The sequence below is a fragment of the Dunckerocampus dactyliophorus genome, chromosome 18 (assembly GCF_027744805.1).
Source record: "Dunckerocampus dactyliophorus isolate RoL2022-P2 chromosome 18, RoL_Ddac_1.1, whole genome shotgun sequence".
Classification (NCBI taxonomy): domain Eukaryota; kingdom Metazoa; phylum Chordata; class Actinopteri; order Syngnathiformes; family Syngnathidae; genus Dunckerocampus; species Dunckerocampus dactyliophorus.
Window position 1 is genome coordinate 20,579,132 of NC_072836.1, and position 12,778 is coordinate 20,591,909.

The window sequence follows — 12,778 nt, forward strand, 5'->3', positions numbered from 1 at the left end:
GCAGCTAATCCTCCACTTATGTAAACACTTGACTGCTGTTCAAAAGACATGCAGATGGAATACAGAGGTTGTCTCTCGCCACAAGGGTGTCGTAGCAAGGGATGTCTGAGGGGAGACAACGTGATCTCACTTTTGGAATTACTACGACTCCTTTGCCCCCTGGCCTGTGGTGCTATTCGCAGAAGAACATGTGCTGCAGATAGCAGACGAAGCTTGATGACATCATCATGTTGGCAGGGAGGGGCGGGGGTGAGCGAGTATAGACGGTTGGCATTAAAGAAAATCAACATAATAAAAGCATACTGCATTGTTGATAATACAATTAGATCCCAACATCGTGACCAGACTGTACTATGACTTTGAAGCAGTGGCGGAGACGGGAATGTTTCATTGGGGTGGCCAAGGTGAGACCGTTACACACCTGGGGTGGCAATTAGTTGATACCTGAAATGTCTAGATGGCCGGTGGGGTGGCCGGAGAATGACCAGGGGTGGCCACCACGTAGCTTCGCCATCGCTTTGAATCTAAGATAAACCTTCTTTTTCAAGACCAGTTTGTGGAAAAATATTCATATAAAACAGTTTTAAGATTGGAAAAAAAATTGACAAAATGAACCTTTTTTTACTTTACTCTTCAAACGTCGCAGCTTTGCTCTATCACGGGTTTTCAAAAGTATAAAGATGAATAAATTAGAGCTGTTATGTGGTTGAATACGGCTCATTATTAGCCAAGAAATATGCATACTTAAACAGATTTTACGTATTTTTGCCTAAATGATGCATTTTCAAGCATAAAAATGGCTAAATGAACTAAAATACAAATATAAGGCATTCAGAAGATGCATTCAAAGACGATGTAGTATTCCACACTGGTCACTAGGTGTCAGTAATGTTACTTTAATGTTCGGTGAGATGTTTTTTGGGGGATTTGATTATATTTTTTATTATATATTTTTTATTATATATTTGTCATGTTTTTATTTTAAAACATTCATACATATAATAATATACAATAAATAAACAAATATTTTTACCCACATGGGTGGGTTTGAATGATCTCACAACAGGCACAATAATCCCAACTCAGAACCCCCATCACTTCCTGTCCACCCTCCTAGCATGGAACACATTTACAGCAACACACATGAGCAGTCTTATGTCTTATGTATGTCTTAAATGTCTTATTTTCTCTTATTATGCCGACTATATTGGATAATACCAGTGTAAAGGTGACTATAGGGGTGTTGTTTCATGTCTAGAGGGCTCTAATCATGTTAAAACCTGTATTTAGAAGATCGTAAACAGGTTTTCTGTGCTCTAACTGCAAAAATATTCCATTTATGAATAAGGAATCCTACTTGGCAGAAGTTCACTTATTACAGTCGTGTCTGGAAACACTTAACCACGATAAACGAGGAACTACTGCAGTTTGAAATGCTAAATTGTAACTCTTGAAAATGATTGTAGGACATAAAACTGTTACTATATTTACCATAATGATAAAGCAGAATCTGTGATTACATTGTATTGACTTTGCAGTGGTTGTCATCACAAGGTTCTTACTGCATGTTTAATATTCCAAGTAGAAGCACATGGAAGGCTACTACTAGAAAGATGGATAAAACAAATCAGCAGCGACTAAAACATAATCTCCTTTGGAGATTTAATGCAACTTGATGTGAAAATCCTTTTAAAATGAAGGCATAAACTATGCATAACCCCCGATGTAATGCGTGTGCCTTTTGTTGCGTTTTCCCAACAGAGAGCTGAGGTCCTGTGAGAACATGAAGACAAGCTGTGACTCCCCTCCCCGCATCCTGACAAGACATGACATAACACGGGTGACCTGCTAATCAGCCATGATAGCCATAAAGCTGTGACTGGCATAGGAAAGCCTACACCCCTTCTTCTGTACCCGACCCAGCCTCTTCCGTCACCGTCCCTCCCTGACGCCGTCGCTACATTCTTTTTCTCCGACAAACAGCCTCCCCGGTGCCTGCCCTCGCATTTCTATTCTGGATTAGAAAAACATCCCCTCTTTCATCTTCATCATGCAGAGTCCTTCCACCACATCAGGTTTCATTGTTGTTATTTCCTCCCTCCTAATTGCCACCCGCTTTCCCAGCGTGGTCAATGGGGACTGCTGGCTCATCGAGGGGGACAAAGGTTACGTGTGGCTGGCAATCTGCAGTCAGAACCAGCCGCCATACGAGACCATTCCGCAACACATCAACAACACCGTCCATGACTTGAGACTCAACGAGAACAAACTCAAAGCCGTGTCCCTAAGCTCCATGTACCGCTTCACCAACCTCACAGACCTCAATCTTACCAAGAACGAAATCAGCTACATCGAAGACGGAGCCTTTTCGGGACAAGCTAACCTACAGGTGACACAAACCATAAAGCAGGGGTGTCCAAAGTGCGGCCTGGGGGCCATTTACGGTCCTGTGACTTTTTTTTATTGGCACATTCTCAAAATATAATTTAACAAGAAAACTGAAAATAAAAATCAGCAAAAATGGAAGAAAATGTACAAGAATAAAGTCAAAATATTAAGAACATTGTAATATTCTGAGTAAAAATAATGTAATTTTAGTAGCATAAAGTTTAAATATTAAAGAATGTTGTTTTTCAAAAGTTGTAATATTATGAGAAACAAACAAATACAAAAATTATAATTACGTTAAGTATCTTTTAACAAGAACATAAAAAACAACAGTAAAATGGGAAAAATCTGCAGGAATTGTACAAAAATAGCCATAAAAATTCGTAATTTTATGAGAATAACATTGTAATATTATGAGGAAAAATAACGTCATTTTATTAGCATAAAGCTGAAATATTAAAGAACGTTATTTTTTAAGTTGAAATATTATGAGAAACAAACAAAAAAATTAAGTAAATTAGATACAATTTAACCAGAACATAAAAAAAACAGCAAAAAAAAAAAAATCTGCAGTAATTTTCCAAGAATAAAGTCAAAATATTAAGAGAAAAAAGAAAGTCATAATTTTCTGAGAATAACATTGTAATATTATGAGGAAAAATAAGTTTATTAGCATACAGTTGAAATACTAAAGTGAAAAAGTCACTTTTTTAAAGTTGTAATATTATGAGAAACAAAACAATAAATAAAGTTGTCATTTTTAGAAAATTGGGCTGCGGAAAAAGTTAATGTTATGAAAATAAAGGCAACATATTATGGGAAAAAAGTCACAATTACGGGAAAAACATTTACAAGAACAAAGCTGTAATAGTAGGTAAATATTAAAAAAACAGCAAAAATGGGGAAAAAAAACAGCTGTAATTTTACCAAAATAAAGTCAAAATACTAACAGAAAAAAATTGTATTGTAAGGAGAAAAAAAGTTGTAATTTTACGGGAATGAACTTGTCATATGATGTGGAACAATAATATCATTTTAGTAGTATGATGCAGTTTTTTCTTGAACTATATATAACTTTTTAGCATGTCAACATGTGTTGCTTTACAAAATATCTAATTGGCAAAGTTGCATCCTTTCACTTTTCAGTAAGTGGCCCTCATTGGAAAAGGTTTGGACACCCCTGCCATAAAGTCACAGTGTATCAGGGTACATTTAGGTACTAACGTTCTATTGCGGTTCTGTCTTGGTTTTGTGTTTCCTCAGGTCCTTCAGCTGGGCTACAACAAACTGAGCAACCTAACAGAGGGCATGATGAGAGGACTCAGCCGCATGCAATGTCTATTCCTCCAGCATAATCTAATCGAGGTTATTGCCAGCAATGCATTCTGGGAGTGCCCCAGCCTTAGCAGCATTGATCTGTCATCCAACAAACTTGCCCGGATTGATCCATCAACGTTCACCGTTCTCAATCACCTAATGGTTTGTGAACTGGCAGCAAATCCCTTCCACTGCGGCTGCGATCTGTACAGCTTCCTTATCTGGCTGGAATCCTTCAACAACGTCACGCACACTTATGATCGTCTTCAGTGCGAGACGCCCCGGGAGATGTTTGGCTTTCCCCTACTGAGCCCCACTGCTGCCGGCCATGCTGGTCGAAATGCCAAAAACATCTTGAACTCCCACTGCAGAGACGGGGTGATGATTCCTGGAATGACGTCCCTCCCGCCAGACCTGGATGGTCCATCTGGGATGGTTCCAGAGATGTATGGTGGCGTGGGACCTTACCACCAGCCCAACACCTCCACAGGGATAGAAAACAGCTTCATTCCCAGCATCAAGCTCCATCAGGTGTCTTTGTCGTCCGCCTCGCTCATCGTCCAGATCCCGAGGCCCTTCAGCAAAATGTATATCCTGACACAATACAACCACACGTACGTGTCTGACGTCATGACACTCAAGAACAACAAGGAAAAGATCACCCTCAGCAAGCTCAAACCACACACCAATTACACCTTCTGCGTGGCATCCATCCGTAACTCTCAACGATATAACCACACCTGCCTCACCTTCTCCACCCGGTCTCAGAACATCCTCCCCACGCCCTCCACCACTACGCACTACATCATGACCATAGTGGGCTGCCTGTTTGGCATGCTCATCGTTCTGGGCTTTGTCTACTACTGTCTACGTAAGAAACGGATGCATGACGAGAAGAAGAAGTCCATCTGCGTCAAGAAAACAATACTGGAAATGCGCTACGGACCCGAGGTGGCGGCAGCAGTTGCAAATGATCCAGCGGCAGTCCACAAGCTGCAGGACCACTCCAGAGACCACCACCAATATCACCACCACCATGGGGGCAAGCTACCTATGTCTACATCCTCTAGCTCTGGAATGCTTCACTCAGCTAACACCAGCTCCTCCAGACTGTCCTCCATCCCCCAAGTGGAAAAGATGGCCACCGCCTTCTCAGAGGCCATGACGAGTAAAGGGAACTACATGGATATCAGAAGTGGAGGCGCAGGGATGGAGAGGCTCGGAGGAGACAGTGGGCATGGGGCGATGAGAGGGGACGATTTAAGGGACGATGATGGAACTGATGTTGGAGAGGACTCGGAGGACGATGGGCGTGGCTCGGCATCAGAGATCTCGACCATTGCCATGGAGGTGGACAAAGTCAACCAGATTATTAACAACTGCATTGATGCACTGAAGCTAGACGCAGCAGCCGTCGCGGCTTCGGGATCCTCTCCAAATCCTCCGCCTTCCTCCAACCCTACCTCCCCACCCCCAAACAGCACGTCCGCTCTGACCCGGGGATTAATAACGCTTCCTCAAGGGATGGCGGAATCGTGCCCAGTTAACAAAATTCCACCTCCACCTCCGCTCCCTGCCTTGAATACCCCGCTTTCTGAGCGCCCGGGGATCAGTGGTGGCGGATTCGTCGTCACCCCTCCCTACAGACCACCACCGCCAGCCAACGCTGTACGCCCCATTCAACGGCAAATGAGTGCAGATGCAGCCGTGGTGATTGTAAATGCTGTGAAGAAACAGAGCAGCACCACCTCTTGTGGCTCTGTGGGCCGGGACAGGGAGCGCGGCGGGGCTCGTGTCTACAGCCTGGATGTTCCAGAGCCGAGGAGCCCAGATGCCTGCAATCAGCAACAACAGTACTCAGACCGCGCCAGTCCTGTGGGCTGTGGGGAGCCCCTGGAAAGACTGCCGTTAGTGGGGAGCATGAGCTGCACTGGAGGGGGCGGCGGTGGTTGCGACAGTGGTGGTGTTGGTGCCCAACATCAGGAAAACCAAAACCCACACCATTACCATCAACAGCAACAGCAGCAGCAGTTGGATGTTCAGCAGGACTACCACTGCTCAGAGCACCGCCACTCCGTCCCAGCTCTCTACTACGACGGCTCCCACCAGGGCTCCCCAGCCCAGAGGGTTTCTTTCCTCAAGCCGCTGTCACGCTCCCGTCGGGATGCGGCGTCTTACTCCCAGCTTTCACCGGCTCGCCACCATTCCAGCTACTCCGGCTACTCCTCCAGCCCCGAGTACTCCTCAGAGAGCACGCTGAGGATCTGGGAGCGCTTTCGTCCTTACCGTAAAGGCCAGCGTGATGAGGCCTGTTATGTAACGGCCGGGAATGCCCTTCGAAAGAAGGTGCAATTTGCTAAAGGCGAGGACCTGCATGACATCCTGGATTACTGGAAGGGTGTATCAGCACAGCAGAAGCTTTGACTGGGGGACCAGTATTAAGCATTGTTTGTTTACTTCTGGTTCTACCTTGCCCTTTCTGGGACGGAGAACCTTCTTAAAAGGTAACGGGAAGAAAAATGTCGGACACTGTTTTGCCTTTTTGTTTTTTTCGGCATGCTGTGTGTGTATAGCATATTGTGCTTCAAGCACCGACTGTGCAACCGTGCCTGGGATACCTGGGACGTAACTCACAATTTTTTTTTTTTTTTTACAATTCATGGTAGCACCGCTTCTGGAATATTTTAACAGCTTTTCTTGATCTCACAGGGAGCAAACGCTAACTGTGCAATTTAATAATATTTGTGTGGGGTCACATTTTGTGATCTTTTAGACCGTGCTTACTCAGTGCCGTGTGTGTGTGTGCTCGTCAGGAAGTCACCGGTGTTCAGCGGGAACGCTCATCGCTTCAGCTGAGAGGTTGACATGATGCAGCACGTGGGTATATTTAGAGCGGCGTGGAAGTGAAGAGTTGTCAAATGCAGGCTCCACGTACCAGAGGGGGGGTTGAGATATTTGCATTTCAACAGCAACTGTCGCACAGGAAGTACAAGAAAAAATATGGTATAAGGAAACCTGCGGTATAACGTTAAATCATTACCAGAAATTGGGTGGTTCACCCATTGTTTTTACCCTAATTAATAGGGGTGTCACAAGACACTGAGTACATACGAGATTGGGTCTACGAGAATGAGACGTGACGAGATTTTAACATTTCTTTTAAGAAAAGTACAATGAAAAAATATGAAAAATAATAATATATTGCAATGTACTCATTTAATTTCTACTACGTTACCTTGCATTGCTTGTTACGAGGCTACACTCTTTTGCACTGTGTGTGTATGCTGGTGGCCCCGCCTCCACCCACCGAGACAAAGCGACTGTATGCCTAAGAATCCGCAGTTCTGTGGAACAAACCCGCCAAAGTGCTGAAACCAATGCACAGAGTCAAGCCTCATGATGAGATGAGGAAAACACACACGCATGCACACGGCGATATATTGAGGCCGGCAAAATGATGAAGTTCATTTTCATTTATGATGTGATTCATGAATTTATTTATAATCGTTCCAAGCCTAGTGCCCACGAGACAGTTTTTTTTTTTTTCTGAACGAGAAATCATGTCATCATGTCTTGTGACACTCCTACTAATTGCCGTAATTGTACGTTTCAATGAGTGATGCAAATCAAGGGAAAGAAGTGTAACAGCACTCCCGGTACATTCCAAATCCTTTCTTTAGTAGGAAAATATGACTGCCAACACCTCTTTTCAGTTACCGTCTAACATCGAGTGACTCAATTATCCATCTCATGATGGGCATGTTCGCTTGCACCTTGTGTGTGTGTGTGTGTGTGTGTGTGTGTGTGTGCACAGTGGTCAGTGTAAGTGGGTGTTGGCATGCCTTGTCAGATTATATCGTCTCCGCCCAAATTGATTCTAATGAATACTTGTGAATATCTAGTAGATGTGTGGATATGTATAACCCCCGCCACATGACTAAACACATGGATGAATGCGCAAACAACGGCAGTTATTTTCCAGACACACTATTCTACAGTAGCACAGGCCTCTTGCTGCTACTTACCACCGTGATCCACTTTGCCTTTTCCTTTGCAAAGGAAAACTGCCCAAACTGCTGTGAAACCATTGGTTTTTTTTGGCTATTTCCTACCGTAAAATGTGAAAAACTCAAGTGATCCTTGCCTCGTATTTCTATTTAGGGCTAAACCTCCAGAAAAAATTCCTTATAGAGACATTCGAGATCGTTTTTTTAATAGTTTTTTTATTTCTTGTCTTGCTTTTGAGCCACTTAAGCAGGCTGATTGTACATAGTGTAGGAGGTGGAAGGGAAAGAAGCAAAGCTTTGACGTAAAAGCCTAAGTCACAACCGGTCGTACGGGCTCCTTCGGCCGGTCTACGTGCAAAAAAGGCAAGAAACGCACGGGGGCGCGTGTGGCGTGTGTGGCGTGCGAATTTTCGAACCGCAGACCGGCCGCAGAGGTTCTTTGTCACGTCAAACAAACTCTTTTTTTCAGGTTGCAAGACAAACGTTTGCACTCTGTACGTCTTAGTGCGTCATCCGTACGGCCAATGGGTGTCTTTTGTGCGTTTTGCTGATGTCAGGTTTGGGCAAAATGTCAACTTTTATGCATGTCGCACTTGCAGACTCGTATGTGTGCGTGCGCCGCACGTGCACCCCACATACGTAATGAGTGCGGCCAACGCACGTTGAGATATTTCGTACATCCTCCATGCCTGTCAAGACCTTACGGCTTCATGGTCACCACAACTACGTTCTTCTCAAACAAACAAAAAATGCAGCGATTTGGGGAACGGCAAAAATCGCACATCCGGTTGTGACCTAGGCTAAAGCAAAAAAAAAAAAAACAAATATCAATTTTCTTTCTTTCCTGACTATCTTGATTTGGTTCTTTGGCCTGTTTTTCCCAAACATCTTTTCTTAATCGGTTCTCAGAGGAATGAAGTGGGATTTTGTACAAAAAGAAGTGCGTATTAATAAGTATTAAAGACTTACTATTGGATTTACAAGGGATGGGAGAAACAAATAATGACCAAATATCAAAACAACAAACCATCAACTGATTATAGTAATCCCTCGTTTATAGCGATTAATTGGTTCCAGACCGGACCGCGCTAATAGAATTTCCGTGATATTGGATTCAATGTTGATAAACGGAAGACTTTGGAGTTAGAGCATAGAAAACCTGTTTATGACTTTTTAAATATGCTTTTTAACATTATTAGAGCCCTGTAGACATGAAATAACACCCCAATAGTCACCATGAAATCCTTATCATTCATTATTTATACCAGGTTTTTTTCAGCTTTGACATGACTGTTTCGATACTGGAAATGAGAAAAATCATCAGTATCAACCAACCTTTGTGATGGGAGTAAATTTACTCATCCAACGTGCATATTATGACATCACCATGCTCAGAATTTGTCAGTCTCCACAATACCGTCTCATCAAAAATGTCTGATCCATTTGTGATACTCTTCCTCATCTCTCAAGCAAACCCAGCCTTCATCATCGTCATTTACAGCGACATCTTGAACACCACTGCTGCCTCAAACGCTATTATTACATAGATAGATAGAACGTATCCATCCAGCCATCTATTTATTATGCCTGTAAACATTGTCATTGTATTCCCACGTCATATCTATGTATTAGTGTATTTTTTGCCGAGGGGTCTCCCACATATGCTGGTATTTCTGTGGGGGGGTTCTACATTCCCGCTACCCCCCACCATTAGCAGTGTTTTGACAACCCACCACGTCCCCTCCTGCCACACCGAACACTGTAAAGCAAAGCATCGTCTCGAGTATGCTGCGTGTGGACTGTCATGGCGAGTGTTCGTGCAGCAACGGGCTTCAAAGTCTATAAACATGTAAACTTTGCATAGACACGCCACCTACGTTGCTCAGATTGAAGTTACAGATGTCCGCCGTCTCCTGGTGTAAAGTAGTAACTACATGAGGAACCATATTTGCAAGAAATGGCTTTCACACCTGCACTGACATTTTGCATGTCTAAATGAGATTGTAATTACAACTAGACGCCTGCAGGCGCAGCACAGCGTGGCCCGCAGGCGTCTAGGGTGACATATCCATTTATTATTATAAAGTATATATTTATACCTACAGTATATCTATCACAACTCAAATCAAATATACACTTGTCCCTCACTGCTTTCCGGTTCAAAATGTTTTTCAAATTCAATAAATTAATAAATGATGGCGGTTTCGTGGTTGACTACGGCCTATAAGTCAGAAAATATGCATATTTAAGCAAATTATACCTATTCTTGGCCTAAATGAAGCATTTTCAAGCATAAAAATGGCTAAATGAGCGCATAAGGCATTCAGAAGACGCATACAAAGACGTCATATGTAATATTCTACACTGGTCACTAGGTGTCGGGAATGTTGCAATGATGAGACAATAGCCACCGCAAAAAAAGAACAAGGAACTCTCTCAACGTGTGAGTGATGTTGTGTCTTATTTATGTCCAATATGTCTTATTTTCTCTTATTATGTCTACTAAATTGGGTAATAGGAGTGTAAAGGTGACTATAGGGGTGTTATTTCATGTCTAGAGGGCTCTAATAATATTAAAAACCGTATGTAGAAGGTCGTAAACAGGTTTTCTATGCTCTAACAGGGAAAATATTCCACTTATGAATAAGGAGTCCTACTTTGCGGAAATACACTTATCACGGTCGGGTCTGGAATCAATTAACTGCGCTAAACGAAGGATTACTTTGTATTCAACTAGATATCTCAACAAACCTAGTTACATATTTATAGAATATTTTTACCCACACAGAAAGGCGCAGCCTAAACCTGCTGGCAAACTACCGTCAGCCAGCTGTCAAGTATCCGTGGTTCCGATTGGTCATTTGGTCATTTGGTCAAAGTCCATAGGTGGAGTTTGTCAAAATGCGACCCCTGGTCTGCGCCAGGAAGACTTTTTCTTGTGCGTCCTGTCTTGACAAGCGTCTCCACCAAATCTCATGACGATGATGACGTCGGTGAGTTTTCAGACACGTTAAGGCCCCCCCAAAATTGCTAGCAAAGGCAAAGAATATTATAACTCGTGTTGTGTAGTGTTTTTTGCTTTCTCGCCTTACTTTTCCTACGATTTTCGACCAAATTCTTCTGAGAACACACGCTGCTTTTTCTTTGGCTTTGCATGAGTTGGTTTATCAGAGGCTTTCAATCTCAGTTAGGATGCAGAAGGTAATAAGCACATTGTTCCTGGAACATGTTCTTCTACCTGGGATCATCAAAGGTTGCCAACTTACTGTGATTTAAGCCAACGCTCACCATTTTATGGGACAGGATTTCCTTATTTGGTGTCTTGGACTGCCAAAGCAAGTTTCTAGAAGTGTGTAGGTAGTGGATGTACACGTCCTCACTTATTTCAGGAGGGGGCTTCATTTGAGCTGCCACTGAATGAAATGTGTCCTCACATGATGTAAAGTTCATTTCATGCTTCAATCTGAAAGGGAAATCTTTTTATTGATGGAATTGGCAAAAAGAGAAAGTGCTCTCCTGCTCAGGCCTTTCAAATTCACTTCAAACATCCGACTGAAGCCGAGTGACCTTTTTATTTTTAATTATAGCGTTAAAAGCCCCCATCGCTACCGAGGAAAACTGTGTTTTTATTCAAATGAGGCCTGTTGTTGACACCGACATCACTGGAAGCCTGCTGGTGGAAATACAAATGGAATTCAATGACGCAAAAATTGTGTTGGTGCGCTCCTTAAAGAAGTGTGAGTACTTGCTGATGGAGGACATCACTTCTCATTACATGACAAATACGGGCAATTGCGTTTTGTGATACAGCCTCCATACCTAGCGGAAGCTGAGTAACCTGATCCTCAGGTTGTCTTGTCTGTAATGCGGGGAGGGGGCTTGCAAATCATTCCAACAGTATTTTGTATAAAAGTGTAATATTTGTATGAATTTTTTAAATAACTAACTTTGGTCTTTTGCCGGTTTTTGCTGTTTTTTTTTGGTTGTTTTTTTTTATATTTCAACCTCCTTCGTCAACAGTCTTTGTAAATTTCTTTTTGTAATATTATGACTTTATTCCCATCATATTTTAACTTTTTCTCCAACCTGATTTTCCCAAAAGTCACAACTGTATTTCATTTTGTTTCTTTCTCATAATATTAACATTTTTTAAAAATTTCATTTTTTTCTGTAATATTTGAACTCTGTGCTATTAAAATGACCTTATTTTTCCTCATAATATTACAAGCTTAGTCTTGCAACTTTTTTTCTCTTTAGAATACAACTTTTTTCTCTTAATATTTGGACTTTATTCTCTTGAAATTACAGCCATTTTTTTTCCATTTCTGTTATTGTTTTCTTTGACATTTTTATTCCCATAATATTTTGACTTCATTTTTGTAAAATTATAACTTTTCCACAACTTAATCTTCCAGAAATTATAACTTTATTTGTTGTTTTGTTTCTCATAATATAAACTTTTATAATATAATATAAATAAAGATTTTTAAAGCATTTTTTTTTCTTTTTTAATATTTCAACTTTATGCCAGTAAAATGACGTTATTTTTCCACATAATGTTACGATGTTCTTCTTTTAAAATTACTTTTTCTTGTTAGATCACAACTTAATATTTTGATGTTATTGCTGTGAATTTTCTTCTCATAATTTCAATTTTATAGCCAGAATATTTTGAGTTTATTCTTGTAAAATTACAGTTGTTTTTTTTATTTTGTCATTTTTAAATTGTGTTTGTATTATTATATGTATATATATAAAAATATACATATAATAATAAATATATATATATATATATATATATATATAATATTCTCATAATATTCTGACTTTATTTTTGGAATATTATAACTTTTCCTCATAATATTACGATGTTCTTCTCGTGAAAAAACATTTTCTTGTTTTAATCTTAATATTTTGATTTTATTCTTGTAAATTTCCTTTTTTTTTAAATTAAATTACATGAAATGATATTTAAGAATGAGCCACGGGCCGCACTTTGGACGCTGGTCAAATTAAAACAGTGATTATGAGAACAGTCACCTTTTTTAATTACAGTACTTCATATT

General features: G+C 41.1%; 1 protein-coding gene across 4 annotated transcripts in view; it reads left to right on the top strand.

Annotated features, from left to right (window-relative positions):
- The window catches only part of LOC129170667 (protein phosphatase 1 regulatory subunit 29), a 77,386-nt gene extending 64,946 nt beyond the window's left edge, over window positions 1-12,440 (top strand). For all 4 annotated transcript variants that reach the window (XM_054758417.1, XM_054758419.1, XM_054758418.1 and 1 more), the window contains 2 exons: window positions 1,762-2,389; window positions 3,652-12,440. In XM_054758417.1, the coding sequence (XP_054614392.1) occupies window positions 2,051-2,389; window positions 3,652-6,129 (2,817 nt within the window). In that variant the 5' untranslated portion in view covers window positions 1,762-2,050 and the 3' untranslated portion in view covers window positions 6,130-12,440. The remainder of the gene's footprint in view (window positions 1-1,761; window positions 2,390-3,651) is intronic.
- Window positions 12,441-12,778: the final 338 nt, after the last annotated feature.